This window comes from Bombus pyrosoma, linkage group LG2, assembly GCF_014825855.1.
Source record: "Bombus pyrosoma isolate SC7728 linkage group LG2, ASM1482585v1, whole genome shotgun sequence".
Taxonomy (NCBI): Eukaryota; Metazoa; Arthropoda; class Insecta; order Hymenoptera; family Apidae; genus Bombus; species Bombus pyrosoma.
The window spans coordinates 14,289,606-14,308,808 of NC_057771.1; the positions used below are offsets into that span (position 1 = coordinate 14,289,606).

Consider the following 19,203-nt stretch of genomic DNA (forward strand, 5'->3'; position numbering starts at 1 on the left):
ATCATCTTATAGAGCTTTGTGACTCATGTTCTGAAATACCGATCATGCAAAAAGTCAAATTTCTACCAAACAAACCTTATTTCATTCTGTCCTAATCCATACCACGTCGGTAACATCATCTGGTAACGCTAAAATCTCAAATAAGGATCTCAGAATCCTTAAGAATGTGGAATATGAAAATATATTCGATGTAAAATCTATGTTGCGAGTTGTTTACGGTAAAACAGCTACCTGCTACTGCTACTCGTGTCAGAGAATAACCTATCTTATTGTTGACAAATGATTGTCAACAAGATGATACCAATTAAACGAAACACAGACTTATGAATAGTTCGAAGCATAATCATATAGAAATACTTTATTTTTAAAGATAGTATTATTGGTATTATAAGAATATTATTTCTTGTGCGGAATTAGTTTTGTGATTAATAATTGACAGATGACAGATAACCAAGTTAGCAATTAAAATTTATACTTCCTGCTTTCTAATGTTGTACATAGACGCGAATTCGTGTCTTTTGATAAAAATTGAAACAGATTCAGTTGTTATCACTAGAAGTGATATCTCCCTTTCAAGATATGTTTCATGATAAAGTCTATTAAATTCATTGTATATGTGCTATATTTCTGATTTCTGTATTCACAAATAATAATAAAAAATAATAATCAAAAATGCTGAACAGAGTTAAATCAGTATTGATGAATGTTGTGGGTGGAAGTGAACTTGGTCTGCAATATCCTACTGACTCAGATAACGAAGCAGTAACAGATTATCTTAATTTAAACATTGTTGCAGAAGTGGAAAATAAACCGTATAGTAGACCCAGTTTTCTAGGATTAACAACAGAAGAAACTCAAGTAAGTATTTAGGAGTATTATCATTGTCAGGATATGTTATTACATATTATTATTATAAGTAATAAAAACACCTTTAATATTTATATAATCAATAGGTAAGTGCTGATCATAGGGTAAGACCAATTATAGTTCCAAGGGATTTGAGTCGGTTACCATGGTGTGCTGGCTATGCAGAATGCATAAATGCTGGAAAAAGCACATGGAATGAAGATCAAACTTCTGCAACCAGAGGAGACCTCAAATTATCAGATGTTAATGTTACGTTACCTTATGTCATATTCTCTATGTTTGATGGGCATGCTGGCTATCAAGTGGCTTTAACGGCAAGACTACACTTACATAGGATAATCCTTGTAAGAACAGATAAAAATTTTGCTGATATATTTCAACGTCAAGTTTTTAAACCCAAATTGTTTTTCCAGGGAAGATTAATGGCAATACCTGGCAATATGCTGCTAAATGAAGATGAAGATGAACTGATCAAGGGAAGAGATTTAGTAATTGGTGCTATTGAATTAGCATATAGACAAATGGATCAAATGGTAGAAGCACAAGCTCAAGGAGGAGGTGGAGGTTGCACAGCAATTACCATTCTATTTCTCAATGGTAGATTATATGCTGCAGGTGCTGGTGATTCAAGGTAATAATGCCAACAGTTAAATTTCTAATATGGATGATAAAAATCAGAATATTACCAAATGTACACTTGACAGAGCTGTATTAGTTTTGGGAGACAGTCAGCGTGCATTAACAAGAGATCATACCCCTGATTCAGAATCAAATCGCGTCAGAGCATTAGGTTTTCTAAGAAGTACCGAATTATTGAAAGGTCATTTCACACCACTAGAATTTAGAAAACGACCTTTGCAAAAAGAATTAGGATCTATGGTTTTGTATAGAGAACCTTTTATGACTGGTTGGGCGTATAAAGTCTTAACGCTCTCTGATTTGAAGCTACCTCTTATCTCTGGACATGGTAAAAGGGTAAATATTCTCAATATCGGAAAATATTGTGAGTTAGTTAAAAAAGATTTAATATATTTTTACTATATAGAGTCGTGTAATGGGTACTATAGGAGTAACGCGTGGTTTTGGAGACCATGGCTTAAAAGCAGCAAGTACAGGAGTTAATATAAAACCATTCCTATCATCACAACCCGAAGTGCAGTCTATAAATTTAGATAGTTGTAATCTCACAGAACGTGATTGCATTATTGTAGCTACAGATGGACTTTGGGATGTTGTATCAGATAAAACAGCAGCAAATATACTTAGAAAGACACTTACTCCAGATAATCCATCATTAGAATACAGGTATTCTTTCTTTTCTTTCTTTTGTTTTTAGAAATTAGAGAATTCGTATGAATTAAAATTCGTAGTAATTAAAAATAAAGGTTATAAAATTATCCGTTTTACAGACTCACAATGGGTGCTCAAGAATTGGTACAAGCAGCACGTGGTAGATTAGTGGGACGAGCTTGGGTTGGTAAATCAGAAAATCTTGAAGAAACTGATGAAAAGTTTTCACCTATGGCATCGGTTGATGATATCAGTGTTTTAGTGGTACCGTTATATCCTTACTTGTGCGAACATAAACAATGGTTGAAAACAACACAACAAGAAAGAAGATATTCTATGGATTCATTACACATATCAGTTAATAATTCTGTATAATAGATGATCAAAGCTATAGATATTAATTACATTATGTTTAAGTAGGAATGTTACAGTTGAGATCAAGTGTATATTCACGAATTAACACCATGATTAATCACCAAAATACTGTTGCTTTTACATTGCTTTTAACAAATAATATTTATATATATTGAATTTTTAAGCTATCTAGCAGTTATTTTAAGAGTGATAATTTAATATATACTGCCACTTTATAAAAGTGTAATTAAGAAATGCCATGATTATTTAACAAAACATTCCAATTGTAGAGTGTTGAATATAATGTAATTTAATTTTAAATAGAACGCAGCACCCAAAGTAGAGATAAAGTCTGTATAATTTTTAAATTGTACACATTTGTCATGAAAATTGTAAGGAAAGTATCGTAAACAGAATTTGTATGAAGATAATCTTATTATAAACATTCTTTGTTCTGAGTGATTTTACCTGTCTATCTTATATTTATTTTCAATTTAAAATGATCAAACTGAGATAAATATAAATTGTAGTTAAGCAGTTGATTCATGTAAGATACTAAAGGAGGTAAGAAAAAGATTTAAATATATTTTATCTCACCTTCGTATAATCTGTTTTGATTTTGATGTAATCAATGTAATTAAAACATTAAATAAACGTTAAACTGCATTTATTTAAATGAATTTAAAATTATTCTAAACTCTTAATTCTCTTTAACTTAATAAACATACTTTATTTCTACTTTAAACTATACATATTTGAAATGTATGTAATTGATATATTCAAAAATACAATTTGTTATTCAATAAAACGAAGAAAATTGCAAATAAAATTTATCTACGACTTATATTGCGATTTCCATTCCAGGGTAAATGATCTATTGATTTCAACGTTCTACACTTATTTCACTTCACATTTAAAGTATTATACATTTCAATTTTTGTACATGACGCTGTCTGTAAGACTATTCGATCGCGTAAATTAAACAACTTTTTAATATAAATTTATATCATTAAAATCTCAACATCTTTCCACACCGATGCGACGCGTTTAAGTTGAGTCACGTGACGTGAACTTTTCAAATTTTTCAACGAATATTATACTGCGCATGCGCTGCGTCTAATTTAAATTTGAAATATAATGTAGTATATTCTTTACATTCGTCTATGTTTACAATATATTATTTATGAAATATTTTTATATTTAAAGATATATAGGATATGTAGATTACATGTAAAGAAGAACATAAAAATGAAGTAAAATAAAAATATACATCAAATATATGTACTTCAAAAAACATTCTACGATTATGAATACTTTACTTCACTTTACTACATTTGAAAAGTTTAAAAAATAATTTTTGAATTTTCAAATATTTAAAACTACAATTTATAATTTAAAACATTCGAAAATATGTTTCAAATTTAAAAGTTGGAATTTTTCTAAATTTCCGTAAGTACTCATACATGCTTCGTACTTTAATATATACATATAGGTATATTCCTATTAATGATTAAGGCCAGTTTCAAATGCAGAACGATTATATTCTTAGTTCTGAAGGAAACATTAAATTTCTTCCACAGAATTGCAATAACAGTTAAAAATATGGACTTCCGTATACAAGGAAAAGCACGCACGTAAACCCTTTAGGCATTTAAAGGGGCAAGTGCATTTTCGCGTCGTTGGGATGGCACGATGTTCCAAACTGTCAACTTTCATAAATTTAATTATGACGCATAATCAAAATAGAAAGCAGCATTCTGGTTTCGTTGACCAAAATTATGATTTTATTAAGGCTACTACAAACGCTATCTCCAAAGAACTTCTTCTATAATTTATGTGGAAGATTATTAATTCTATTTTCTGGTATTCCAGCCACAATTTCAAACATTATTAAGTACCTTTTTATCGAATCTAATCGCGTAAATTGCTTCTTCGAAACGTGGCTGATGCCACGAAAAGATAACGTCCGAAAAATTTTTATGAAACGACCGGCAATAAACGTGCAGATGAATTTTAATGTATCATCAATGTCGTTCCAGAGTAAGAGCGACAGCGTAAAAGGGCAGAAAGATAAAAAGCGTCGCGAATCACCGTAAAAGAGTGGTCTCCTCCATGCAGAAATACGCGGCGCTGTTTCGGGAAACTAAAGCTACTCTGACAGTTCCTCGTTGACCCCTCTAGCATCGTTCTGTTTTAAAAAGTCATCGCAGCTTGATTTGACAGTTTTCCAAACTCTTCTTTACCATAAGCTATTAAAATCTGCATTCCTTCATTCCTTTGGAAATACCATTTCGACGCGGCTTAGCCAATGGTCTATATAACCGAGAACTGCGTTATATTTCACACAGAAAGTATACGTTAAATACATTAGAAGTATTTTAAAATATATTGAAAACAAGGAAATGAAAAAGCCTCAGGTTAACTAGAGATATATTTTAATACTTCTACATATTATATTACATGATGTATAATGTAAACTCAATTCTTAGTTTATTAAGGAAAAATTGATGACGCTGCATAATTTGATCGACATAATTCTTGCCCATTTTTGGATCAAAAAACCGGCATGCGTTACTTTTTTAGCAAACGTCAGACCACAGATATGTTTTTCGTATTGGCGAGTTATGACAGGCTATCTGTCACGGTCATCATCGATGGTAACTTCAAGGATACCAAGGGACGTAATGCTTCTCTCGGTAAGGGTGGCGAAGGAAAGGATAGAAGAAAGAAAGAACGAAAGAAACGGTAACTTACGGTGTATCGGAATGGTCGCAAGTTAGGGGTCTCGTACAGCCTCGATACATCATCGTTAGAGAACTTTGGACGGCTTCCTGGTTACGCTATTGATGGCTTCCTTCGATAGGACATGATGTATCAGCCTTTCATTGCTGCAACGTAGAACGTTGCAGCCGGTTGTAATTTAAAAGTAAAAGCACGAATTAAACGATGGCATAAAACATTTGTCAACGATCGTATTCGTATATCAATCATATGAGTCATATCGTTCTATGACAACCTGTTTCTAAATTTAGCTGATGCATAAATTTTTATTTGATGGGGCATGTGATAAAGATAATACACTTCGATAAAAGAAGTGATAATGCTCCCCTTGATCGAGAAATTAATTGAATTCATGTACTGGTCTCGTGTATACGGAGTTTCGTTTAAGCATCTGTATAGGTCGAAAAGTACAGTAGCGACGATAGGGCTTGTCCAGTAATTTGTCTCGCATATTTCTCAGAACTCAAAGTCAACTTCGCCTCGTTAGTTTCACAAGTGACTCGTGCCTGTTGTCAACTCTCTTAGCATCTCCGAACCTAATGTCCCTTGGCTGGAAACTAACGCCTAGTTGCCGAACGTGATGCAACGGGTAATGCGACAAGTTTGCCGTCAAGGGATTATGTGACCAGTTCTCTGTTTGAGTCTGTTAGTACCTTCACGGTATCCATATTTCAGCGACGTTGCACGCTATCCGTCTTTTACGTTTAGTTCAGCTTTATACTACAAGTATATAGTCTATTTAAAAAAATACGAACATTGCATGTTACGATATAAGAGCAATACATTTTTTTAAAAATAAGCTTCGATATTATTTTGTAATCAAATAAAACGAGTCTTACACGTGCTTGATTATCTGTAAACGATTACTCAGAAAAATATGATAATAATCTTTCGATTACGAGAAACAATTGAGGTTTTAAGATAATGACGATAGCAAAATAAGAACTGCATAGAGTACGATCGACTAGTGTAAAGCAGTGTAAAAGACGAATGGGAAAGAAGGAAAGTAAAAAGCAAGTATCCCTTTTCCCATCATTCCTTTCTTCCTTCCTGTCTCGTTTGGTTCATGAATTTTTTGCAACCATTAACTATTTTTTTTCTTTACAGATAATGGTGGTCCGTTATAACGTCTGTAGATTACAGAACGAGTCGGGCGGCCAGCGAGGATTTTCTAAAAAATTTGTATCCGCAGGGATTGGAAACGTAGAACGATTACCCGCATGTCGACCCACGTACATACACCTACATCTATCGGAAACGGACAGATTGAACTAAATTAGTGTTTTTTCGCGACGCATTCGCCTTCTACACAACGCCACGGAAATAAGCTTCCTAAGTCTTCCTAAGATCTCTATGAAGACTATTCTCATTTTCTGTCATAGATACGAGCGGACAGGAATGCCCACAACAAATAGATAAACTAGTGCAACGACAGATATGAAATTCTTATGAAATATTAAAAGAATTTGATGCGATTTCATTATATGCAAAAGACTAGTTAGTTCATACGACTTGAAGGACCATTTTTTAAGGAGAAGATAATTAAAACTTTTGAAATTTTGTTTCTAAATCGAGTTTCCCTGCCCCTTTGTTTTTATTATGTCTTGTTATTGTGTTATAAGTTATCTAAAGAGTCGCGAAAGTGGTAGAAATATTACGTTATTTTGCAGTTATCAAACGGTTAGAAAATTATGATTTATTCTCTGTTAAAATTCGTTATCAACAATATACGTTAAAAAATTTGCATGAACGACATTTGCTATTTTCTATACGGTAATGCATTTTTCGCGAAAGAGGAAATATCCATTATGTAGCGCCTTCGGAATCGCGTTGCGCGTCGGTTCGCGCCGACGACGGAAACGGTTATCCAATATCAAATTAATGTACGTCAGGGCAAGTTCTTCCATGGCATATGCTCCGTGCTTGGTGCGCCAATAACTCCATTTTCGCTGACATAACTCGTAATCGTATAATCTGCCGGGCAGTCTGCCTGAAACTAGCGATTCTGTTCTTTACCGATTACAAAGAACGAAAAATATCCGTTTTATACCGATGCTGATCGTTTAGCTGCAAGTGATCTAAATCGAATTTCTGCTAACATTGAAGAACTCAAGTTAGTTAATTCGTTGAATTGCACGTTTCTTGCGAGATCTTTATTTGATTGATTCCACTTCTCGTTATCACTCATAGGTAGATAAGAATTTCTTAGATTATGGAACGATTCTAGATAAGGATAAGCGATTGACTCATGGCTAAGCTTTTCGCAGTAAAAAGAAATTTCGTCGAAGACGGCAGACAACAGACTATATTGTATAACGCACTCGAAGATGGATAACATCAAGAGCGAAAGTATCCGTTCGAGTCATAATCGATTTTCTGACGAATCCGTCGTTTCACAACACGCAATAACATTTCTGTAGATTGTCCGCATGACCAAACCGAAGCTTCGTTGCCGAGTAGCAAATGGATAGGTGTTACCTTAGCTAGTTACGGATCCTTCGATAAACACAGACGGACAAACGTTTCCTAATTGTGCTGGCAATTGTTTACGCTACCTCGCAGCACCTTCCGGTCTTCCTGCGTTCATGGCTATTCCGTGTTTGTCTCTCCGCTTCTTGCTCGTCTCTGTCATGTCTTCCGGAAGAACGGACGACGAAAATTTCGTAGGAGGATCAACGACGAGAGGTCTTAATTAAGTTGCTGGCGTCTAGCTCCTCGCAGGAGGAATCTTTTCCTTTATTACATAATTTTCTTCAAACGAACGAAAAGTTCTGTTTGCCGTATTAATTTCTGTCATCGTGACGACGTTCGAACGGATCTTTCACTACACATGAAACGCAAAGATATGTCTGCAAAGATACATCTTTCCAATTTCTAGAACAATTTTGAGGAGATTCGATATATTTGTGTTGCACCGTTCATTTATTTCGAGGCATTTTAGCACTCGAATAGCAGAGGTTCGGTCGGTTTCTCGTTTTTCTCATTTTTCTGCTTCCCATTCAACCCTTGCCGCGTTTAAGCATCGTCGTCGCAACTATACATCGATTTACTGCGGTTTTACTACTGGCGCGGTGCGACTGCCCGTTTTAACGATGTATAAAGGTGGCGGCGTATAAAGAGAATGTTCAGGGCGACTGGCACGGTGAACGCAGGATAGGATGCACGACAGGTAAGGCATGTAACAAATCGAGGCCGGCGCTTCTCGAGGAAAAAATATCGGTCGTTGAACACCCCTCTCGGTCCTGCCCCCATGAGGCCGATATCAGACGAATTATTGCACCGCGCCAATCTACGAGGATTACCCGCACAGGGAAAGGGCCGTCGGGACGTCGTTCGATGACTTTACGGCCGCACACGTCGTTTTCCTGAAAGCGCATCGACATCGTTGCAGCCTGAGCTTCCCGAGGATTAGTCGGGAACTTGCGGCCATCCACGTTACGGATCTATCGAGAATTTCGATTCGATGAGCTTCTCATAGTGCACCATAATTCCCGTTTTTATCGTAATCGTCATGCCATACTGGATAGGATATCTTGATCGAAAATGTAGAGATAATTGTAGGTTAACGAAACCTTGTTGCGCTGTGAACTCGATCAATTTGACCTCTTGTCAGATTTTTAGATTTACATAGTGTTTGTTTATCGATCTCGTAATTAGAAGTATATTTATTATGCAGCGAGAAGGATCGCAACGACGATAACGATGGACAAGAACACGATAGATTGTTACGGTCTATCGTAATAATACAAGCGAATCGATTGAATGTTTAGAACGTTGGGATTGCGGTTGTCGGGAGTAACTATTTAACCTTATCGTATTGCGACGAATGCAAATTACGTGTACAAATGCACGCCGCTGCCGCATGCAACTCTATAGGGATGATCGGAACACCATAAACCAAAACTATCACGGCTCAATGCAGCTGAGTTTCTCTTCATAATGTATGATCAACGAATAACGGATTCACGATACACCATTTCGATTCGAAACAAACATACAGCCGATCGATTACGTTTGTGTAATTACCGATGTAACAATGACTTTCGAGAAACGTCAAATTCTGTATTTGAAGCGAACTATGTCGACGAAATATCGCGAAATCCTCGCGGTCGATCAATCGATTAACAACACGGTGTTTTAAAGGAAAGAATTACGTCGAGAATTAAGAAAAATTTACTTTCGATCATCTTGCTAATCATACACTTTACGTATCAACGTATTAACAGATGTTAGTGTTTGAATAATCGATAAGGATAAACGTTTCGTTAGTTACTCGTGCAGACACGTCCGTCTGATGCGCTGTGTGAGTCCAATATAGTATGTTAATTCTTGGAAAGATGCGAACGGCTTTGAGTAATGGAGAAAACTAGTAGCTGCCATTCTGACTCTTATAGGAGCGGTCAGGAGGCTACAAAACTGCGATGGAACTTTTCTGTTCGCCTAATTGTCCCAACGGGTAACCTCAACGCTTATTATCCCTTTATCCCTGCCCTTTAGCCTCATACTCCCACGATTCTTCCATTCTCCTCTTCGCAAAGCGATTTATAATTACCGTTGCTCCAATGAAAATCCCCGCTGTTTCGCATTATCGATCCGATGAACCGTGTTCCAATTCATCCTTCTTATCATAATCCAATTAAATTTCATCGTAACGTATTAATTATTATTCGACAAAACGCGATCCGTTATGCCGTAGATGTTTGAACGCGGCGATAGATGCGAACGTCTAACGTTCGCGAATGACCAATAGAAAATTTGTCGTGACTCAACCGGTTTGCGTTCACAGGCAGACGTTTCGAGTGACTAGGAAAACGGATTCACCCCTTGGATCAGCATTACCGGAAAGCTCGTTAAAACGGTTGAAATGGACCCTCGTCTCGGATTTTCGAACACAAGCAGATAATTAATGGTAAAAGTATATTGTCGTCGATATATCGTCTTCCGCCCAGCGTGTTAGATTCAAGTAGCTCCGGAATCGACCGAATGTTCGTTCACAGAATGAAGAATGTAAGTGCACTCGTATCGTGCATCATCGTTTCTGTGCATGAAAGTAGAGACCGAGCTCTTACCTGTGTATTTATGTTTGTAAGCGTATGAAAGCAAGGTTTCTATGTTGGTTGTCTTGTGAAATATGCACGTCTATACTATACGCTTACCACGCTTACTATACATATATGTACTTTGAGCTTAGTTAGACATGCGAGAAAGATCCAATTGTAAGCATAAACATATGTAATCTCACGGAAATGAAAGTGACAAAACTTGCTTATTATTGGGTTGTTTCTCGCCGTCACTTTATTAAACAGTTCCAGGAAACGCATGTTGTAACAGGTTAATAATAGAAATTATTCTAGCGATCTGTCAGTCGAATTTTATTTCTGCACCAAAAGTTTAGGCAACATCCTGTTAGCGGTATAATTTCCATCTGCGAATGCATGTCGTAGCTGTTACCACCGATATTCTGTCATCGTGTATCCAGCAATTGACTTAATGATCCGAGTGAATCTACTCTCGATGCAGAACCTAAGTGCATACACGAGGTAACATATTGGATGCTCACACGGTTAACAAGCATCTGAGCAAACAACCTACAACGGCCTTGACAAAGCGGCACCAGCTCTCGCAGTCAGGAGAGCTGTTAATGTAGAGCGCCAACTGCGAAATTCCGCGGTCTGCCGTGGCGTATAACGAAAGCTCGAAAAACCATGCGGTAAAATGATAAAAATCCTATCAGCTGAGCATACAAAGTATCAATGGCGATGTTAAATATTTATTCGTGGACAGATCTGATTCTCCATATTATACGTGCAAAATACATGGAAATAATAACACCATAAACGAACTTTGAATCGTAGAGTATATTCTCCGTATTCAAAATTACGTTGCGCCGGTGTAATTAGTTATTTAGACTATTTTTGCTATAACATAGACAAGCATGAGTTAAATCATTCCATAATACGTTATATGGATGCTTTCAAAGGCCTCATGCCGTGAGTTTGTGAACGCAACCTATCGAAGGTGCATAGAATCCGAGGGCGTATGCGTGCATGCGAACAGAGTACACACAGCAGGATACAGCATTAGATAGAGTTGGATGCTCATGAATTATAGAGATCGCCGTCTATTACGAGATTGAGGTCAAACATCTTACACATGGTGGTCTATCGTTGATAATGATGATTATCGCTTGTATTTGAAAATATATCGGTATATGAATCTTTCTCATAAATTATTATTCTACATTGAATTTCCAAGAAAGAAACACATGTAATAGAGATGTGTTTCACGTTTCATAAATGGCGGAGAGATAAAAATGTTTGCGCATGATACGCGGAACAATTTTGTTGTGTTTTCGAGAATGAGTCAGAAACGACGTCAACGTTCGTAAATGAACTGATAATTGAAATATAAAATTAATTAGAAAAATGTATCTTTCTATAATCGTGGAACAAATAAGATTCGGTGTTTATGTTTTATAATCGAGAACATCTAAACTAGGCGATTTATTTATTTTTAACAAGTGATATTTAATTCTGGGAAGGTAATTTATTTATCGCAAGCGATAATTGATCGATGTTATCATACATGACATGAAAACAATATCACCGTCAACAAGTGCGCTTTCCTAGAACAAATCTTTCCAGAATGAACAAGTACACTCTTACAAACATATCGCGATAAGTCAGGTAACTGATAAGCCGATCGGTGCAGATATTTAAGCAGCCAGCAGATATTAAAACTCAGTCTGTACAAAGTAACATAATCGAAACCACAGAACTTGTACGAATCTTTCGCAAACGTATCGAACATGGGAGCGCAAAAAACGATCGTTTACTTGGCAATAGTTGCCATAGCTGTAATCTTTGCGCAAGTAAACACGGCCCCGCAAGTCGGTCACTATGCCGCCAACAACACAAACAAGTCACACAACTTGATCGTTGGGTACAGAATGCCTGGTGACAGGCTTGTACTCAGACAGAGTGTCGTTAAGAATTCTTCCTGGGGAAGGATCGTCGTCGAGGAAAAAACATTCAACGTCTCAAGGTGGGAAAAGATCACCATGATCCAGGCACTTGATCAGAAAATCAATGGTAACGGTGCCTACGCCAGCATTACCAACGGTGGCCCAGGAAACCAGAACGTTACCATCCGACTAAAGAGCCAGAGGGGTCATGGAATCAACTTCGTCATCGAGATATACTCACGATACTGAACTGGTATGACTGACACGAACACAGCTGTTTGGATATATTTATGGAATGCAACGTGCAAATCAAAGTTTACTTGTTCCTTTCGTGTAAAACCTTTTACATCTTAAAGAATTTGTCTAATTTTGAAGTAAATATGTCAATTATTTAATATAATAAAATTTATCGATCAAAAAGTAATCGTTATAGAAATATATAAATACTAGTTTTTAAGTAAACGCAAGTCAAGAATGCGGGACATGCAAGAAAGATCGAGAACGTAAGAAAAAGAAAAGTTATTTAGTCCTGGTGTCGATAATAATGCAATTAACGCTGAGGCGGAACGACTGGACGTTCGTCGAAAAACAGATTGCGAGGAATTCACTGATGGAATGTCTTTCTTGTATGCCTTAATCAAGCAGACCCCGTTCCCAACGGTGGCTCCCGATAATTCTTCCTTTCGTTCCTTTCCGCTTCTTCGGCGTAGCATTCGCAATCCCGGCGTAGCTCGCAGACGTTTCTAAGAGGCAGTGATCTTCCGTTTCCGAGGCTTACGTGCAAAGTACATTTTGTGCATGCATGCGTGGTAGCACGAAGGAGGAACAACCGACTGGAAAATTGTTGTCGCTTCGTGGCGCGTTCTACCATGGGGATCGTACCGCCTAGAAGAAACTTCGAATCGAGTTGAGGGCCACTGAAATTGGTGGCGGTATCTCAAGCTTGCGAACGACCATTTCGTTAACCTACTTATTCTATCTCTGTTTCACCCACGCAACGAGTTAGAAAGTGCCTAGTTTGTCAGCAGTTCCAACCTTCTCAAAAGGTGCCCTCGCTCCAGGGGGAAATACGGTTTTCTTTCTTACGGATTGTTCTTTAACGACGACAGACACTGAGAAGTCAGTAGATATCTGTTTCGTAAATAGAAACGAGCTCGTGAATCACTTTAAATATCAGCGAAATGGAATTCCATTTTAAAGTTGTCCGAGTAATAGGGTGGAACGTGCACCGTTGCCAAGCATGAGACGCGAGTATAGACTGACTGTTGTTTGCATAACCCGCTGTAAGTAATTCGTTAGTTCTTCTCAGGGTCATTGTTCGTATTTTCGATGTAGCGGTAGAACGTCCTCTTTATAATTCTATTTCGGATACGCGGCATGAATGTTCTGATAAACAACTCGAGATATAGCTATCTTGTAATAGTTATTCCGTTACTGTGGCTAAACACATAGGAAATAAGTGGATAATTTGCAAACTTTCGCGCTATATTTTCTCAAAATATAGACAGAGTGGTCAATAATTTAGTACATATTTACTTATAGCAATCAGAAATCACTGGCCTAGGTGCTACAGGGAAACGCCATACCGGGGATATAGAAAAGAATCACAGCATATGTTCCGGAGGATAAAAACGTCGCCCATTACTATCATGATGATTGACTAAAAATAGCTCTGTATATAAAGAAATCTAGAGTTCCTTTCTTTGACACCTGGTTGTGCGTTCATATATACATATACGTATATATATATATGTACTATAGAGTATGTATATATGTACATGGACTATAGAGTTCTATTCTAGATTCTCTGGATGTTTTTTTTGTACGAATATCGATCTTCGCTTAATTGATATGCCGGGAAACTCGTTGTTCCACACAAGTACGGTATCGCATATCTCATATTGGATACAGGTCATTATATTTTCTTTCCTATCTTGATGGATTTAAGCCATAATTTGATGATGGAAACTCTGATAAAACCGAAGGTCGGTTCTTTGAATATAAAGTAGTTTTCCTCCTATGCAATCAGCTCTGATAAGAAGACCTATGGCTCGTAAAGCGTGCACGCATCACGAACATCCGACCGCAGCTGTCAGTCGAGCGTAATGCGAAAGCGTAAGGACCACCGCGCCTAGTCATAAACCTGTCCCGCACGCTTTTGGTTATTGCTTGTAAAGTTGCGAAACTGACGAACAAACGTGCATGCGAAGCGACGTCGGACAGACAATTCGATGACAGGATTGGGCGAAAACGAACGAACGAATGAAAGCGTGTTTGCACGACCGTACACCCTGGTGCACCTACAAAAGAACCGACCATCGATCCGAAACCGCAACGACCATTATCGAGCAATTTTAAACGGAAAGCCGTAGTTACAGTTTCAGCATTTCAGACTCTAAGCTAAATAACAGGACGTGTTTCTTCTGTTTATCGAAATTTAGATCCGAAGCGCAAAAGAGTTGACGTAAAATAGTAACATAAATTTCCCCTACATTCGGACAAGCTAAGACAAAAAGATGGAGATGATTCGCTTTAAGATATATTATCTTTTTTATTTTCCATATGTAGATACTAAAATAACGCGAAAGAGAAGCAGGTTATGAGCGTTCGGCATATGCTACCTGAAATATCACCGACGTAATGCAAGTCAGTCGAGTTATAGACATTACGCAGCAAGTCTCCAATGAAATGGTTTTAATGGATTGGCCAACTGACTTGCATTTTCCGTTTGATCCTCGAGACGCGACTCAAGCAAACCTACTGTAAAAGCTGATGAAGTTAAAGATTCATCCGCGCGAGAGCTGAGTACATGCTTCTGACGAGTTGTATACATCGATTTCAAAGTATCGCACGATAAAAGTGATTAAATAGATACACGGTGTTCTATAAATTTGTTTCGGCACTAACCAACATGTGGAAATGATTAATGAAAACGGACAACTTTCTACATCACGTAGATGAAATTACACCTTAATGTAATGTTATTAATTACGGTATTAAGTTAATATTTGTATTGGTTTATATAATTTCTTAATTATGATTTACAGGAAAGATGATTAAGAGGATTTGAACCGAAAAACTTGGAATATTATTTCGATACTACTAAGATGTACCTACATGTAGCTATCTGTATCGTTGGTGTATCAACTATAGGAACATTTAGGGGTATGTATTCGATACCAGCTGTAAGTCCTTTGAATCCAATTTCAGTTGCTGATTAGCCGCAAATGCAAGATCACAGTACGGCCACGACGTAAGTCAACTGTATTGTCCCATGCGGTCAGCTCGTTAACTGGTATGAACTCTAGATATTCTGACCAACTAATTTACGTTTATGTACATAAGTAACAAATTTGACTAATACCCTTTGATCGATTTCTTTGTAAAGAAAATCATATTACGATAAGATCTATAGTGATTAAAAGGGATGTCTTAAGAACATATCAAATGTAGTGTTAACTGTGAACGCATATCCAACTTAAATTACGATAAATAAGCGATTATAAAGTAGAGCCTTCTTGAAAATAATTTGAATGATATATATATCATAATCACATATTTCTAAACTTCCTGTTTCTAAAAGCTTAACTACGTTTGAATTCAACTTGTTACCACTATTGGGGATTTATTTAAACCACCTTAATCGTGTTAAGCTAATTACCCTTTAACTTCTATTTTAGGTGCGCGGTCAATGTACTAGAGTCAGTTAATTCATTCAACAAAGAGAGAAAATAACTGCAATAAAAATATGAACGGTTTGAAAAAGTAAGTAGTGGAATATTTTAGAATTAAAATTCAGAAAAAACTGGGACAACCAGTTTAAAAGCTTTATGTACCGCAGAACAAAAGTACTTCTAAATACTTGTCCATATGAAACAAATGTAATACACGTTCGAAACGAAAAAATTAAGGACACGTTCATAGAAAAATGTCACTTTTTAATACATTGCCTGATACTTTTTATTTCAATTACATCGTGCTACATTCATATTTCTGTAAAGTTCGTATTTTTAAGCTTTCTAAAACGTTTCACGTAATAAATCACGGTTATAAACATCCCTTTCTTACATTTCCAGCGCGACGTTACTGCCGAAGATAAATTATAACACGCCCCAAGAAAATGGCATGACATATCGTGCGAGAGTTAGAAAAGGTAAAAGGACGTAAAGTGGTGGGTGTTAGGACAGGTAGGTGAACTACAGCAAAGGCAATCATTGTCAAGGGATACAGGGGTTCACGTCAATAAATATTGACATTTACGCGCCTTTCGTATATCGATCTGAGGGAGAACTGTCTAGAAAGGGAGAAACATCGTTTATATATTTATATGATAAATTTTAAAATATTTGTACTATGTAATTTATACGATTATGGATCTTAATAATAATACGTTACACCTATTAAGCTATTATCTAAAGATGAATATAAATAATTTTTAGGAACGGATTAATATCGAAACTTAATTAGGAAAATGACGAAGTTGCTAAATGGAGGCTACTATATACAATGGTTACAGGTGTAGCTTTGTTACGAAACATTTACATCTTTTTGCGGTAATAAATAATAACGGTAGATTTTGTAAGTATTAAAATTTTTCCTTTTCTTATTCCCCTTAAGTCTTAAGGTGCAGGTAACGTAGGTAATTTCGTTCATGAAACTTTATAAAGAATACTATAAATCACTTTATGAACGATCTACATATTTATGTTTGGGTTATGATAAGTGAATTTTTGAGAGGACCTCTTTCAAGGGTGTCTCGGATATTTTTACAAGGGTGCCGCCACTTCGACTGTCTCATACAAGAAAATGTTTTTAGTCGCTTGAAAAGGGAGGATGAAGTAGATTGAGAGTGACGCACACGAATGTGTTTGCGTACGAGGAAAGCAAAGGGTCGGTTAGTAATTTCTCCGACTGGTCAGTAGAAGAGTTTCGTATAGAACAGCCAGATAGCTCGTGTCGCAGACCGTGGATGTACGGAACTGTATCGATCGAGGCGTTAAATATTTAATCGCAGGAAGAAAGTTCAATACACGGACGAGGACGGTTGTCTTTCGAAGACAGGCCGAAACGAACAAAAATGAACACGACAGGAACAAGGCAACACGCAACAATTCCTCGTCTGGCTGGTATTTGCCAAGACTGGGTTGACTTTCATTATTTAGAGCGGCGGAGAAAAATGAGGATCGTCGACACGTCGTTTCTACCACATATCGATCGTAATTTACCAGACAACTTACTCATATGCATGTATACTAAAACTGCAATCTTTTTGTACAGTTTAGTTTAACTTCATTTAAGCGACTTACTGTTTTCTCAAAATCGTTTCCGCAGCGATTTTTATTTACATGCGAAATAATTTCGTAATAATTATAAAAAGAGTGCGTTACATAAATGTAATTCATCCTAACGCAATATGGCGTCTGAATAATTTCAGAAAATTATAATGATTACGATGTTGCAGAAAGAAATTGTTGAAATATGAATACCAATGAATTTGGGTCAACTATTCATGCATAAAATATACTCCATTCATAAATAGAAACGAGGTAATGGAACATTTCTACACGGTCTGATCCCAAACTTTACTCGAATGACTTCCGGTAGTTGAATCTTTGAATGAGGGAAACATTGGCAAAACACGATTACGTTTCAATGATTCGTTTTCACAAGAAATTGATAATTATGGGAGGCATTATCAGAAATTATTCTTTTAAAATATTTTTAGTGCTAAATTAATGTATAATAGGAGAAGAAGGGAGCTTCATTAATGTTTGAAACTTTACATGTATTTGCTTGAAAATTGCACTATGCTAATCATTGCATTCAAACATATTGTGCTACGAGAAATTAATTGAAAATTGTATTGATACTCAAATTTCAGTATATAAAATATTAATATGACATATTAATTGGAAAGTTTTCATTAGGACATGAACATTTTAAATGAGTTGTAAATGTATTATATCGAATAAATTTCGTAAGCAAAGTTCTATGTATATTAAGCAACTCTGATAGCAACGGAGTATCGATTGCTTCGAAAGATTCTATACCTAGCAATAAAAATGTCGCAATTTACCTTTCAAAAAATAAAACAGGCCAATTTTCTACCCTATATTGACAGGTTGCTTGTTACTGAAAAATTGCATTGAAAGCACGCGTAACTACCGAGTGAAGTCGATAAACAGTAGAGAGATACGATCTTTCCCAAGTCACCAAGGCAAGCTAGCTTCTTGTGGACTGTGGTGCCGTCTTTTTTGGTAGTACACTTTTAAAGGAGTTTTTAGATAAGAGGACTTTAATAGCTAACACCGAACAAGTTAGCCGTTGCAAGTTTTAGTACATCTTAGACTCTCACGTTGGTTTCAAAGTTTAAATCACGCGCTATTAAAATTTCTACTTATCTATCACGTTTTACATTCTTTTCTACGAACTTTATCATGATATAGATAAAAACCTTTATTATTTTCAATCTTCACTTACGAATAATGAATTAATTTGAACCTCAATGGATATCGTAATTAATTTTAGATAATCAACAATAAAAGTTGATCGAAAATAGAAACTATGAGTTGCTGTAAATACTAATAATAGTTGGCACAAAGGAAGAGTTGACAAAGAAATCATAATTAAACCAGTGACGTTCCACGTGTAAATTCCACATTGTGCGAATAAACATCCATTCACATACATAATAATTCAGGTTTTATTATTATAAATATTTCTAGAATTGATTAAAACATTGTTTCCATAAGTCACAGTAGATATTACTTTTTATAACTTTTACGTAATGATTTTTATACAATATAAAAAAAAAAGAATGTTTTGTCCATATATTCACTGAAAAGTAGAATGAAGATAAAAAATGAAAAATGGTTTGTTCAATCCAATATATCACAAAACTACTATATTTGATTAATATTAGAGAAGAGATTTTGTTTACACGAAGT

At 36.2% G+C, this 19,203-nt stretch overlaps 2 protein-coding genes and 2 long non-coding RNA genes across 4 annotated transcripts; all 4 read left to right on the forward strand.

Annotated features, from left to right (window-relative positions):
* Window positions 1–224: 224 nt before the first annotated feature.
* On the forward strand, window positions 225–3,115 carry LOC122573810 (protein phosphatase 1H). The gene is made up of 6 exons (XM_043740697.1): window positions 225–858; window positions 954–1,211; window positions 1,281–1,498; window positions 1,572–1,842; window positions 1,913–2,172; window positions 2,277–3,115. Exons 1-6 carry the CDS (start codon window positions 673–675, stop codon window positions 2,530–2,532), a joined length of 1,449 nt encoding a protein of 482 aa, XP_043596632.1. The 5' UTR covers window positions 225–672; the 3' UTR covers window positions 2,533–3,115.
* A 2,609-nt stretch (window positions 3,116–5,724) lies between these two features.
* Window positions 5,725–6,862, forward strand: LOC122572785. The gene is made up of 2 exons (XR_006318567.1): window positions 5,725–5,937; window positions 6,400–6,862. It is a non-coding gene; the product is annotated as an uncharacterized LOC122572785 (long non-coding RNA).
* Window positions 6,863–12,036: 5,174 nt separating this feature from the next.
* Window positions 12,037–12,680, forward strand: LOC122574258 (probable salivary secreted peptide). The gene has a single exon (XM_043741639.1). The coding sequence runs from the start codon at window positions 12,101–12,103 to the stop codon at window positions 12,503–12,505; it is 405 nt and encodes a 134-aa protein (XP_043597574.1). The 5' UTR covers window positions 12,037–12,100; the 3' UTR covers window positions 12,506–12,680.
* Window positions 12,681–15,250: 2,570 nt separating this feature from the next.
* Window positions 15,251–18,609, forward strand: LOC122574261. Its single transcript, XR_006318974.1, has 4 exons — window positions 15,251–15,421; window positions 15,937–16,021; window positions 16,333–16,443; window positions 16,696–18,609. It is a non-coding gene; the product is annotated as an uncharacterized LOC122574261 (long non-coding RNA).
* Window positions 18,610–19,203: the final 594 nt, after the last annotated feature.